Source organism: Plutella xylostella, chromosome 22 (genome assembly GCF_932276165.1).
Source record: "Plutella xylostella chromosome 22, ilPluXylo3.1, whole genome shotgun sequence".
Classification (NCBI taxonomy): Eukaryota; Metazoa; Arthropoda; class Insecta; order Lepidoptera; family Plutellidae; genus Plutella; species Plutella xylostella.
The window spans coordinates 1,146,079-1,161,758 of NC_064002.1; the positions used below are offsets into that span (position 1 = coordinate 1,146,079).

A 15,680-nucleotide genomic window follows, 5' to 3' on the forward strand; every position below is an offset into this window, starting at 1 on the left:
CCTAAACGGAATAAAAACCGGCCAAGTGCGAGTCGGGCTCGCGCACAAAGGGTTCCGTAGCAGCAATTACAGTTAAATCAACCTATCTCAAAAACTATAAGAGATACTTTGATCAAACCAAAAATCGTTGAAAGAGTTAATTAGCATGCATCACCTCTATTTTTTTTAGAATTTTATACCCCGTAGTTATAAAAATAGAGGGGGGGGGACATACTTTTTACGACTTTGAGAGCTGATATCTCAAAAACCATTCACTTTAAGAAAAATGTTTTTTAGAAAACTTTATATCATTTTAAAAGACCTTTCCATTGATACCCCACACGGGTATGTACATCGAAAAAAAAAATTTCATCCCTCAGTTACATGTATGGGGGGCCCCACCCCCAATTCTTTTTTTTACTATTTAGTGTCATATTTTTGTAGCGGTTCATACAACACATATTCCCATCAAATTTCATCACTGTAGTACTTATAGTTTCCGAGTAAATCGGCTGTGACAGACGGACAGACGGACAGACGGACAGACGGACATGACGAAACTATAAGGGTTCCGTTTTTGCCATTTTGGCTACGGAACCCTAAAAAGCTAGCTTAATGACGCCGTCTGCAATATTGAAGTACATTTAACACCGCATCAGAATATCACCAGCCAAAAACGAAAATATTTTGTTCAAATTTTTAATAAAATATTTTAAAAATTTGGGTCGTTCGGCGTCGGCTTTTTCTGAGTACCTTTTGATTGCTTGTGAGTGTATACTACTGATTGTATTACGTCTGTGAACGATAACGGCAGGGATGCAGTTGTGTACTGGGACAATATTCTATATCCAATTGTATTTATCAATCAGAAATCATTTATTTATTACCACCGACAATAGCTCAATAGCTCTAGCTATTATGTACCTTCCTTATTTATAAGAAAGAGTGTGAATATTTGCAATCATAATGGCATGGTGACTCGCTCTACGTAGAAAGTCTTCCGTGATAATCGATTGTTAGGAAAATAACATCCATTATGATAATAGGATATATGTATACGCAATGGACCATATTATGTGATCATGCTGTGCGGTTATATCGACTTGAAAAGTTTGAGCATTAACTTATCTACATAGATGAACCAGAATAAAACAGTAGTTTTGATACTGTTACATACATAGTAGTGTTGCCACGAATAGTGATTTGGCCGAATACCGAATACCGAATATTCGGTCAATGCTCTCAGCCGAATACCGAATATTCGGCCACCGAATATTCGGCAGGTGATCCAGTATAATTCAATAAGTTAAAGTTTTATTTAAAGAGTGTTCTTCTTAATCTTACGGCAGATCCGTATAACTGGTTGACCACCAGTTGTACCAACTTGATTCAGTAGCCAAACCTTATATATTTTGTTAAAAAATACCTATGTTTCAGTAGCAGGTATTGTATATTTTATGAAGAAAAGCACAACTGTCGCAAGCGCGATGTTGTATTCAGGTTTTCGCAATTAATTATTGTTTGATAGTTAAATGTTTCGATTAAATTGTTTATTTATTCCTTTTTGTAAGATTTTTACTACTTTTTTAAGTATTCGGTATTCGGCCGAATAGTACTTACTATTCGGCCGAATACCGAATACTGAAAAAACTGGCCGAATAGGCCGAATACCGAATAGTTGCCGAATATTCGTGGCATCTCTAATACATAGCTGTGTATCAAATAATGTTTTCCCATCCCATCTTAACTAACATATGGAAATAAACTATGAAAGTCTTAAAAATATGTTTATCTTCATTTTTCATTATCAGAATCTTCCTCATACATCCACTGCTAGCCACCCATCCCAGTCCAACGAGCTGGAGGAAAATATAGAGTTTGTGTGGTCGCGTGCACTCCACACCAAAATTAGTTTTCCGAAGTTTCCAATAGATCCCCTATTCAGATAAAGGTATATGAAGAGTCCAGCGGATTTTGGTTTGAGGTTGTCCATAGACATTCACCATTTACTAATCTACAGGTCTGGCATAATATAAATTTAATATTTGTCACTTCATATAAAAACTTATGAGGAAGGTAGACCCATCAGATAAAAACTATGATTTCCCTTTCGCTGGCAAGGAAGAGCCATCGAAGCGAGCAGCGGTGTACAGCAATAAATCAATACATTATAATATTCTGTATTGGTCCCACGTCGCACCTCACTTCACTACAGGTATTGTGGTTTCAGATTTGAAATCACATACAAAGAGTATATAGGGTGATCATTTTAGTATGTTAATTCTCGAAGGCATTTATTTGTAGGATTACCTACAAATGTTCTTCAGTAGAATAACTTCCATTAAGGAAACAACTGCAAAATCACGAGAATAAAACAGCTGTTCAATTTTAATGTATGAACTTTCGTATGGATTAGCTATTTTATTTATCGTGCTTTCAGGAAAGGTAGGGACTTATTTTATTTTAATTATAATTTAGATGGACCCGACTGCAATCGGATCACGCACAAAAACAATGAAACCAATAAATCGTTTTTCGACTGGCTGCAGCCGTATGAAAACAAAAGTTCTCTGCATGTCACCCGATCGACTTACATAAATATTTAACAGCATATACTTACGTACATAAAAATACAATTATTTATGTGTCCATAAAGATTTATGTACTGAAACGGTAATTGATTTCAAAAGACAATGATACTGTCAAGGGATTGATTTAGTTTCGCGTGTTGTCCGTCAAACATGAAGCGAGTGTGAATTACACGATACTTTGAGTCGGAGAATTGATATTTTTTCAGTACAATCGATAGGTAATCATACATAGCTATGTAATTAGTTTGTCTTGGGGTATGACATACTCACGCCCACTGAACGAACGCGTTGAACGAAACTAGTCGAGCGGGAAATATGAAGCTGGGGGGTCACTCTACTCTATGTAAAAAGGATTTTTTATGCGATGCTGCGGTAACCGCGACTCTATCTCTTTTCATTAAACCGATTAATCGTCTTTAATTTATTGCCAAGCTAGAGTGACGCTTCAGAGTCAGCCGCATGTTTCCTCCGATGACGAGGCACTTCGGAATTCTGTAACGTATGTACTTAAATAGGATATAGAGACGTACCTAGAGGGTTACTTTAGTTTTAAAAAAACTATTGAATGAGAGCTGTCGTTCGTTGATAGCGCAACAGCGCCCTGAAATATAATTTTAGTATCAGAAATGTTTTTAGAAAGACTCTACTTCGTATTTCGTGAAAAAATAGTAGACCCACTACTATTTTTTCACGAAATACGAAGTTTTTAAAAGTTTCTGTCATGCAATGGGTACAATAAATACAACGACATAGATTAGTTTGCACAGCAGCACTTTGAATTATCGCTTTCGTAAAGCTAGAGTGAACTTTTCCTTCAGTGCTGAAGTGCTCTTACTCTCATAAGAAACTTTCAGATACCATCGGCTAGGTAGATAGATAGATAGATATAATATTATTTATTTGTACACACACATAAAATAAACTTACATAACTTAAATACTATCACATATGTACAAAAATGGCGGCCTTATCACTTAAATCGATTTTTTGAACCTTGGGGTGGAAGGATATTTATGATCAAAGAGGGGTAGGGGTTATGGGTTTCTTACATCAAGCTGTATAACTATAGATTAAAAAAAAAACACGCACTCACGCCTTGTACTAATGTACTCCCTTGCGGGGTATGCAGAGGTGCATTGCTGCACCCACTTTTCGCCAGAGTGTTATGTTAGTCCCAATGTACTAGGGGGCGGGCCTATTTCCATTTAACGGGCACATCCAAGACCCGAGAACAAATATCTGTGTTTAAACAAATATCTGCCCCAGCCGGGAATCGAACCCGGGACCATCGGCTCAGTAGTCAGGGTCACTAACCACTACGCCATTCGGCCGTCTTAAATAGATTAGCGGTACTGAAATAACGTCGGATGTAGATAGGTATGTGTGGTTCACCCGTAAGCAATGCTCATGTACAGCTCGGGACGGACCGCCAATTAAAGTGTGCAGCCGAGTAATAAAACAGTTACATTTCAATCCGTCGACGATGCATTGTTATTACCATATAATACCTTACAATATAATGCATTACCTATAATATTAAGGTTAATGAAATCCTTGGATTTCAATAATAGTGCTAAAGGGGCAAAGCTCCTTCATTAATATTTTTTATGATTAACAGACTTCATATTATTCCATGTTCCTTCTTGATGTATCTCGGTATAACGGCAGAACATTCCTAATAAATATTAAAAATACTAGAGCAAATTCTCAATTCATTGAAAGTATATGTATAGAACAAAAATGCGTGAACGCGAAATTTATTCCGCTCAGATCGTTTACGTGATAGTGTTACATAAATCAAAATGAAGAGCCGTTTGATACAATCAATAAAATTGTTCTACACATAGTCATGTTCATAGTGCAATCACTCTAAATTTTCAATTTAAAACCAATGTTTTAAATTGAAAATTTAGAGAACTCAAGAATATTCGCCTCCGACGTCTTCGTCCTTTCCGATACAACCGTTCATCTCTGTAGGTTTATTAAATCAATTCGATTCGTTTTTTTACATAATCTTCATAACGTGCTCACTGTACCTCCTGCAGATAAAATTGTATGGTAAAATGTACCTGGTTGTATATAATTACTTTTTGTAAAATGTGCAATACAAAAAATATCGTGTCGGTGACAAACACTAAAGCTGGACCAGGGCTTGAACGTGGTGAAAGGATCAGTCAAATTATTGTCAGTTGCTGACTGCCCATGGAGCGCCGTATAGATGATACATGACTGAAGAAGCTCCTTTCATGCACCCATATATCAAAAAACAAAAATACAAACACTCACACCTTGTACTAATGTGCAGAGGTGCATTGCTGCACCCACTTTTCGCCAGTGTTATGTTAGTCCCAATGTAATTGTTGGCGGGCCTATTGCCATTTTACGGGCACATCCAAGAACCGTGTCAAATATCTGTGTTTAAACCATATATCGTACATATATAGTTACATTCAGGCATATGAATTTGAAAACCAATAATAGACCAAGTACACTACACCGATGAGAATCAAGACACTTATCTTCTAATCTCCAGACATGTTTATGGAGCATTCGTTACACTCAAAAAAAAACTATTAGTGAAGTAATAACTATAACCCAATCGTAATGATAGCTTCTGGACAATAAATGTGATTTATGATGAAATATTTGTATGAAGCACAATTTAAAAACGATTTAAGTGATCTCACATTATGAAATGACAATCTTTACGGCTTTCAAAGCTTTTTTTTTTGAGAAAAAGATACCATAATCCGTAGTTTATACGTTTTTTCGATGGATGCAATACATTTAACTATGTATTTTGATAATGAAGTACTCGTAAATGCTAGATCCTCGTAGGTCATCTCATACGTATCTTAATGCAAAAATACCTTTGTAAAATCGTGGTGAGCGATGCAAACATCCAACAAAATCAATCATAAAATTAATGGACATGATTAATAACGACTTGTAGCTGATAAAACTAATAAGAACCAGGCACCCAGGCGTCGATGAATAACTAATCCAGCTCGTATCTCAGGATCTAGATGCGGTAGGCTGTGATAATCACGCTACTCCGAGCTGGATATAATAAGTTTCACCTGTCACAGAGGAGTATTTCAATACACAATACGAGCACTGCCCGTAAACACTGAACGCTCCAATGCCCTGCGCTAGAGCAGATAGTGATGTAGTGGACTCGGTCTGTCGATGTCGATAATGGAATTTGAAAGGTCCCATCTCGAGTGACGTTACCATGTTTTTTATAAGCAACTAGGGAACTCTGGGCAGTCATAGACTTACTTTAATCTGACCATACAGTCTTCCTATCCAGTTTCCAGATAACAAAACCTAGTCTAACACTAGTTTTTACCACCGACACACCAGAAGAATTCAGTATCATAGAATACACACGCGTAGGAGATGATTTTCCTTTAACATAAGACTATATTATATAGCTATAGTATCCAAGATTTAGGTACAGGCGTATCATATTCATTTCCAAATCAGCAATTCGTTTGGATGAGCATATAACAGATTTTGAAAGAAAGAAAGAAAAAGGCATTTATTTCGTCCAAGACACAAAACATATAAATAAAACAAATAAAAAAAATACACTAGGTTACAAAGTGTCTCAAACAAAATGGTCACCGTCTCAACATAATGTCACAGAAGCCTGTGACGCTGATTTTCATCAGGTGGCCGCGAGTCGTGCTCGGTGCAGTGTAAAAAAAAATATTATAATACTTAATTTATATTTTAGAATAAACAGGATGGCTTAACACAACTAGGTAAACACACACAGTTAAGTAACATACCAAAAGAATAGTAATGCATGACAACAATATAAAAATAAATAGACATACAGTTTACAAATTATTAAACGACAGTTTTAGACGGGGTACAAGCAAATTCAAAATAATAAATATGACTTGGCATATGTTGCGGAATGTGACGTATTACAAAGTTTTTGAAGGGATAGAAGGTATTTTTTAAGAAGATATTTAAAAGAACTTTTAGTTTTAGCTCGTCTAATTGGTGGAGGTAAATTATTCCAGCATTTAGATGATAAATATCGAAAACTTCCGCGGAATGCCTGAGTTTTATGCTTGGGTACTTTTATCATATAAAGGGATCCTCGGGTAAAGTGAAGGGGTGGCTCACGAGAGCGCCCCAGTTTGTCAAAGGTATTTAGGGGTTTCTTGTTTAATTACTCCGAATAAAAGAACGGCAAAATGAAGCTGTCTGCGAGCCTCCATCCTAAGCATACTGGCAGCGTTTAGGAACGGAGTAATATGTTTTCTTGGTGGAATTCTGAAACAGAATCTAGCACAGGCATTCTGTACTCGTTGTAATATGCGTTTGGAACTCTCAAGCAAACATGGGCCGAATAGTGTATCACAATAATTTAATTTCGATAAGACCAGAGACTCACACAGTTTTACGCGCAATTCTTTACTTAAGCAATCTCGTATCCTGTATAAAAGCTTTAGTTTGTATAAAGAAACCTTAGCCAGTTCGCTAACATGATGTTCAAATTTTAAACCAGCATCCATAATCACACCGAGATTGCGTGCTTCCCAGACGCGTTCAAGCGGTTGCTGTTGTATTTCTACAATAAAGTCGTAAGATTCAACGGCGGAGATTTGTTTTCGCGATTTAAATCGGGAGCTTAGTCTCACAAACGTATACAATTTCAATACAATAAATAACAATCCATATTGCACCTAAAAACAATCGACAAGCACCCCAACACTAAAACAATCTTAAAGAAAACACACATCACCGCGCCACGCGCCGGCATCCACCATTTCCCTCCGTCCACTTTTACCGAACGCTCGCGACGAACACAACACAGAGAGAACAGATAACAAAAACAGTTGAGTGCGAAATGTACAAGTGATGACAATGTCTGAATCAGTGTCTTCCTCCAGCTCCAAAGTGAGCCAGTTCGGACTGTACCGGACCATAGACTCGAGGACCGAGGAGTTCCTGAAGCTGTCCAAGAAGCGGCAGATCCGGCAGGGATGCGCTTGCGCAGTTGTTACTACCGCCATCACCGTCACCGTTGTCGTTGTACGTATTTTGAATTTGTGTACGTTTGTGTGTGTATGTGTGTTTTGTGTATTGTGGTTAGTGTACACGATCTAAAGAGTGTTTCTATGTTGGTGCTTTTTCGGGTTTAGTAAAAGAAGTTATATTATCAACTTTATTTTGATTATACAGGTTGAAATGAATTAATTATCACTGTAGTGTTCAAAGCAGTAAAACAGTTTCAGGTGAAAAGCATATAAGAGACGCTTCAAGTATTTTGTTTCTATAAAAAGCCTGTATGTAACGCCGCAGTAAGTCTAACTCTTCAGTGTGTAATAAAACACACATAAACAGTGTATTAAAGCAACCAAAAAAAATACATTTTATACTGTGGTTTAAATTTCATTACGCGGCATAGAAATCGCACGCTACTTAAAAAGGTTTTTACTAATTACCAATATATGCAGGTAAATAATGAAAATTGTAAATAGTGCTATTTTAATTGGTATTGGTATGTTTACAATTAAGAACCTGAAAAAGCGCTCACTCTATATTGTCATTCGTAAAAAGTCCGTTTAGATCGTTGTATTGATATAATTAGTGAGTGTCGTTAAACAAATCGTGCACGTAAAGCGCTTTTAACATGTTATTTTATCTGTCTCACGTAGCATTTAGCCATTTACTATTAACTTTTTTTAAACTAGTTCAATGTCTTCATTAACTTAGTATTTGAACCAACGCATCATAAATTTCCTAATGCCGAGAGTGGGCAAATGGCCATATATTTACATAGGAAATCATTTTGTGCTGAAATTGTTTTAAAACTAAATTAAATCTTCAAATTTTCCACATTTGAAGATTATTCTTATTTCCGTGGTAGGTCTTATACATAAATAAGCAATGATAAGAAAAAAAAACATTTCTTATACTACCACTGCATCTAGCATGAAGTATACATAATAGTATTATAATAACTATCAATATAAATAAATAAATAAATATAATTTTTTTTACAAGTAGGGACGATTTTTTTCCAAACATTTTAAGATTCCTGATTAAAAGAATTGAAACCGAAAATATTAGCATGGATGTATCAAATATAATTCAAATCCATATCATCATTCTACTTAAAATATCTTTCTTTTCATATCTTCTGATCTATTTTTGTATACCTATATAAAAGCCATAGAAGATCGATTTTTAGGTAAGTTAAGGTTTGCTGCGAAACAACTCATATCTATCTTATATTTACCGTATTACAGTGAATTATATTTTATATTTCATCAATGAAATAGTAAAAGAAAGCTTGCGGAAACCACATTTTATGTTCAAAACGGGACAGTTTTGTGGTTATTACTTACTTTATTAGTTATTATAAGCTAACGCTTGTCGTGATTTCCTTATCGATTCAAACTTACCTATCTACCTATAGATAAACCGGGTATCTTATCATCACTCATCTACTGTTGGACATCCCCACAGGGGACAAGGATCGTATCATCTTTTCGGACGGAATATTATGCACTTAGGGGGTACTTTGTACTATGCATCTGGAATTGAGATGTGCAGGTTTCCTCACGATGTTTTCCTTCACCGTAATAACACGTGCATGGTTAGTATATTCGTTATTTATACAACAATAATAAAATAAGTTACATAACTTACCTATATACCTCATACATAGGTACAAAAATGGCTTATGCTCTTGTTGCTTGTGTACTGTTTAATTATTACGTTATGTTTTTGTTTATTATTACACTGTCCTGTTTAAATGACGAGAGCCGAAACTGCATCCTGGGTAATGTTATAACTGTATTTACTATTACTAGTAAACAATTCACAATAAGTAAATAAAAATGCGGAGAGTTACAATCACATTGCATCATCACAGTGGATTATGAATACAAAAGTTATGATAATACCAGTAATATAAACAAAAAAACAAAACTTAAGAGTGCGTGACTAAATAAGGGCTAGATTAATGGTTTGATTATCTGAGCACGAACTTCGAAGATAAAAATATAAAGCCCGTTAATTATAACAAACTTATTTGGTGCAACAAATCAACCCTGTATATCCCACTCCGTAGGTTATTTCCATGTTTTGTTCCTATAAATTGTATGGGTACTCGTACAGTGAGGATCTCATAATAATATAAAGTGACATTTGGGCTCTGTAACATTACCTAAGTTATTTACACTTTCGTAAATCATAAAAAGGTCACATTCCCATAAATCGATTCATTTTTCTAAACAACTGTTACAACTGGAAATATCCTCATGTTTTATTATTGCCTGATGCACAGCTAAAATATGTATAGAACCTAGGTTAGTTTTTAAATCAAAAAAGAAGATTTTTTGTCTATACTTTTCTTTAGAATTAATTGTTAGATAAATTGTTTCATTCGCAACCAAAGCAAAATATCTAAGTACCTATATCTAAAAACGGGTTTCCATATTTCGACTAGGCAATGTAATAGGTGCCAAGCCTAGCCTAATCCATTTGTATACACTTGTCTATTCCTACGCCTTCAAAAAAATCGTAACGTAATCCTTACATTTCGCACTCAGTCTTTCAGTCACGGTGGCTGGTTGCGAGAAGGCGTTTGACACGAAGAATTATAAAAAGAAAGCGCACGCGCGTATCGCGAATGACATCACTTCGGAGATGCGTTCGAATACTTCTCTCTCGTATGCAAATGCAATAATATTGTTAATAACTACCTACTTAAGGATATCTTGTCTAGTTATTATGACTAATATATTGTCGTGTAGTGTGATAAAAGTGAACTCGTAAGTATATGTAACATTTTTTTGTAACTAATCGTAATTATAATATATAGGCAAAAAATAGTTAGAGCAGCTACAGTATAACTGTCTTACTATAAGAGAGTTTTAAATTCATTGAACCTCATTTCATTTTATAAAATTTTAGCTCTCCTGTTCATATTTTTTCCGCTCTATTAGTAATATTATGATTATATCACATGAAATTGTAAAGATAATATTTTATTTTCAGGTCGTCCTACTACTCTATGAATACAGTGTCATTCCAAGTGGATCCAATAACAACTTTAAATATCAAAAACCGTACCATGAAGTGAAAGAAACGTCTACTAAATTTACTGATGAAAAAATATTGAATTCACAAGCAATAAACTTTTTACCTGGTTTATTAGATGCTCTGAAGAAAGAAAAAACAAAGAGTTCAAGTAGGTCTCCTACAAGTGGCACACCATCTCTTGTTACTAAATCGAAATCAGATTCAATATTTAACACGAAGTATGTGTTAGACGAAACTACAGATTTAATAAGCAAAATCACAGAGCAGTTCCAAAGTGAACCAAAAAACGTGCCTGAAATGTATCAACCACAATTAGAAGACAAACGAAAAAATATACGAAATAGAAATCATAAGACAATGATAGACTACCTCAATAAAATGATTGATAGGTCAGCAATAGCCAAGACTAAAACTATTAGTATAAAACAAGGGCTTTTTGAAGAACCCCTGACAGGATACGGCACAACGTTACAGCATACACTGTCAACATTATCAGAATCTATAATAACAAAATCAAATGACAATCAACCTTTTGTAAGTGGAGAGTCTGAAAATTTTATTTCAACTATACAAAGTATGAACGAAGGCAGCAAGCCTCCAAGAAATTCGGCTTCGACATATCTAGAAAAATACTTTATGACCACCAATGCTATAAGAACAACTAAGCATTGCCGTTGCAAAACAAGTTTAGCTTCAATTGTTAATAACTTAGTAATCAGTGTGAAAAAAATTGAGTCTGATATAAAAACGTTAAGTACTAGAGTACCAAACGCTCGGCCTCACAGTTGTTGTGATAAACATAAATTAAATAAAATTAAAACTACAACACCCATAAATGAGCAAGATGTTTATTCGACTGCCGCAACTACTGTGCCAGATAATGTTAATGTTTTTGATAACTTTTTAAATAATAATATTATGAACAACCAGCAATCACAGCATCGAGAATTTATGACAACTTCCGATGACAAAAATACCAAGAGTGCAATCGCTAGTACAATTCCAATTACTATTACGACGGAATTTATTCCTTCAACAACATTTCCTGTTCCAACAACCACAGACATGGTAATTTTAGACAACATAGAAGAAACTACTGCTAATGAATTTCATGCGCTTGACATTATTAACACTGAAATTAAACGAAAAAATAAAAAGGATATAGAACCTTACGCCAGTTTCCAGACAGGATCACAGATGGAAAATTTACCAATAGATAATAATGTAAGACACAATAGTACAGAATTAGAAAACCAAATTCAAGTCAATCTACCTTATTCGGATCATATAAATAAATCTGGAAATACTATTAAACCTCCTGAAAAGAAATTAGGTCTAAACAAATCTAAACCAAGATGGTGTCCTCGTAAAAACAGTAGCAAAAAGCGGAACAAAAACAATAATGGTCAAAACTCTATGAATGAAGGTGACAGTTTGAAGGCAAATATTTCTGTTCGGCCTACATCTATAGATTCAAATAACAAAAATACTTGGTCCATGATTGATAACAACGAATATGACAATATACACGAAGATGACTTTAATTAGCATTAATCACTATTTTAAGCATAAGGTACCATAGAATAATGTGTGTTTATATTTAATATTTTTCAAGTTTTTAAATTATTATCGTTAAGTATTATGTTTATAGACTATATTTTTAAAGTTGGGTAGATATTTTATTTCAAGTAAATGATTTTGCGAATAAAGTTGAGAATTATTATGTGCGTTTAATTTAATGAATTATTAAATATGCCCTTCTTCTTAAATTTAAGAGCCTTTCTCTTGTCGGTGTAGTTCCCGCCACCACGGCCTGTCAAATGTGCCATTACTTTGTAAATAATAACAATCAATTTTATTTCATGATGAAACTTTCCTATATTACAAATAAAATAGTGTTTATGAAAACCGTATAATCAAAACTTTGTTAAAGTATAGCTATTACTCTGTCCTTGTTCCTGTTGTTTCAGGTAATTCTACTCATCTATGAATATGCAATCGCAGTAGAATCAAACATAGTACAAATAGGAGGCAATCTGATGAGACAACTTAACGATAGTGTAGTTCTCAATGATACACCCGTAGCTGACCGACTTGATAGAGCCTATCTTGGATTTGACCAAGATTATTTTGAGCAAATGCCTCTTCTCGTCAACGCAATGCAAGAAAATAGTTATAGTGACCCATCAGTGGAGTCTTTATTACCATCAATCAAACACACCCGCGATCCGAAATCATATAATTTGACAACAGAACCAGTGGTGAAAATTGGTTACAAACCAACTGTATTAGGAAAAACTAGCCCAAGACCATTTATTTTTGAATACCGAAGTCCTACACCTGTTCCATTCCACAAAAACTACAATTCAAGAAGTTGGCTAGAAAGTTACCGAAATGCTCAAAGATTGAAAAATTTAGAACAAGTGATTAATTACTTAGAGAAGACCATTCATGCTAAATTTGGTGACGTACATAATTTACCATCTAGTAAACATAGCATTGCATTTACCGGAGTACTTCAACCAGCAGATCACAGTTCCTATCACGTCAAACAAATTCCAGAGTCGGACTTAATAACGCAGAGTTCAAATAATGTTCAAAATGTAAAGAAAGATCATCGAGAGAACCACCAGGCAGATCCATATTTTAATTTCAAACCAGATAGTCCAGGTGACGTTAATCTACTGGCTGATGTTCCTTACAAGTTTTCACTAGCAAATATGCCAAGTTTTGCTACGAAACCGACTTTTAGATATCCTTTGTTCAGACCAGTCACGCGCTTAAAAGGATGTGTGGGGCCGAAGTGTGTCAGTCAAATAATAGAGAAGAAAATATTCCATTCAGCAGAAAAATCATCAGAAGTAAGAAGCTCAGAAACAGGACTATTTGATACCGGTAATCATAAATCTTTTAATGTCATAATGAGCCTCTATCCTGTGACTACTCCTCCTACAGTTCAATATACTAAAAAAGATACCCCCGATAAGATCTATATTACTACATCAAGACCTCAATTTCAACTACGAAGAAAATCTATATACTCTCCAAACCGTCGGAGAGTTTATGTGAGACGGCATAAAAGACCTCGTATTTTATCCGGTTCTTCAGAGGAAAACATTTCAAGCTCACATTCTTCTGAAAACCTCAGTTCAGAAGTCTCTGGCAGCACGAACGAGGCAAAAGTGACACTCCATTTAGATGTTGTTCCAAAAGTAGAATCTACCACTGATTTACCAACAACCTCAACTGAAAAATTTACACCTTCACCAGAAATTGTGTATAATCCTGCATATGTTTCAACTTGCTCACCGATATGTTCAGTAGAAGATTATCATGTTGGTAGTTCAGGAGTAATCCCTATCGAAATGCGGACATACCCAACAAATTATGTCCCACAAGTAACTAATGCTCCGTCAGTTTTTAACAGTGCGTCAACAACAGAAGAATTACGACAGTGGACCACACCACAACCAGAAATATTAAAATTTAGCAAGGAAGATGCTAGAGTTCCTGAAAATTACATGCAGTACCAAACCACTTCTCAGCCAGAACACAGTGTTGATTTACAAACGGAGGCAAATAGAAGAAACTTCCGAAGTTTTGAGGAAGATGATGACAATAATGATGATGATGACAGAAAGGGAATTGATCAAGATGACGAAGCAAAGAGACGGATGCTTATAGTTAAACTAAGAAATTATTTAGATGACAGTACTTCTACTAGTACGGCAAAAAATGATATAACATCACAGGAAACTATCGAAAATGACACAGAAGATAATATAATGGATGAAACAACTACAGAATTTCTCAATATTGAAAGTACTACATTGGATACTTATGTTCCACAAATAAATGGACATTACAGGAGTGTCAATCAGAATTCAAGGCAAGTAAAAACGTGGTTTGACGAAAACAGTGAAGAAGATCATAAAGCTAGATTAGAAGTGATATCTGTAACTACCCAAAAGAAGCCAGCTCTGAAATACGTAGAAATTAAAAGGCACAAAAACACTGAACATGATGAATAGTTACCTAGTAGGTAGGTAGGTTAATTGTATAGGTATTTTTATGTTTTCTATCTTGTTTTCGTCACCCACCGACTATTGCTTTTTTGTTCTTGTCTTTTAAATACTTTTGTGAATATTTTACTTCCACGAATATAGTTGTAATTTGTAAATAATTTTATAATAAAAAACGATTTAATTAATATCGAGTTTTACTGATATTTATGAAATAAACATTCCCCCATAAAGAGCGCTCAAACTCCGCCACTTCGCCTTCTTATGACTACATAATATACACTATGTATTATAACTACCGGTAATGTATACGTATGTATTATAATATTTATAATACAACCCAGCAGTATGCCTCTGTTATACGAGTCTACTCAAAAACTACCTAGTCTAAGTACGCCATCAGCATTTCAACGCTTTATTTATCCACAACAGTCAACAAAGCAGATTCTAGCGGCATCTGTGTACTAAATAACGTAACTTTATAATCGTGCGCACGCGCATGCGCTTATTGAGCTTATCTCACGTCAGATAAAGAGCGTAATAGTACTAAAATTTTACAAAAGATGGCGCTGTCACGACTTTTTGATCTAATTCTTGTATCTGTACACAGGTCATAAATAAAAATATAATTATTATTAATAGATACTATGTAATGTTTGGTATTGAGTGTTTAATATTTGTAAGCGTCAACTGTTTTAATTAACCCGTGAACTCAAATACAAATGTTAATAAAAATCGCTTGTGTCTCTCGTCTCTCCTACACGGAGTCTACGTTATCGTTAGGGTCTAAAAAAAAACAAAAAAAAACCTATGTCAGATATAAGGAATAAGTTGAAAAGATGCTCGAGGAGTTTCTTTCGCCATTTCTTTCCTCCTTAATGACGGGGCCTTTGTGAAATGGTGGTAGATTATGACTTTTGACAAGTAATTCTAATATTCTACGTCTAAAAAATAAACGATTTCATTTCATTTCATTTCATAAAAGGGTAGTATGTACATACCTATCTTTATA

At 34.8% G+C, this 15,680-nt stretch overlaps 1 protein-coding gene across 1 annotated transcript; it reads left to right on the forward strand.

Moving 5' to 3' along the window:
• Window positions 1-7,300: 7,300 nt before the first annotated feature.
• On the forward strand, window positions 7,301-14,809 carry LOC125490349. Its single transcript, XM_048629324.1, has 2 exons — window positions 7,301-7,625; window positions 12,617-14,809. The coding sequence occupies exons 1-2, from the start codon at window positions 7,452-7,454 to the stop codon at window positions 14,675-14,677; spliced, it is 2,235 nt and encodes a 744-aa protein (XP_048485281.1). The 5' UTR covers window positions 7,301-7,451; the 3' UTR covers window positions 14,678-14,809.
• The last annotated feature ends 871 nt before the right edge of the window (window positions 14,810-15,680 follow it).

Bases quoted from the DNA above. Each gene is read 5' to 3' on its own strand.
- LOC125490349 (XM_048629324.1), top strand. From the start codon at position 7,452: ATGACAATGTCTGAATCAGTGTCTTCCTCCAGCTCCAAAGTGAGCCAG. The intron at 7,626-12,616 runs GTACGTATTTTG...CTGTTGTTTCAG, and splicing joins TCACCGTCACCGTTGTCGTT to GTAATTCTACTCATCTATGA.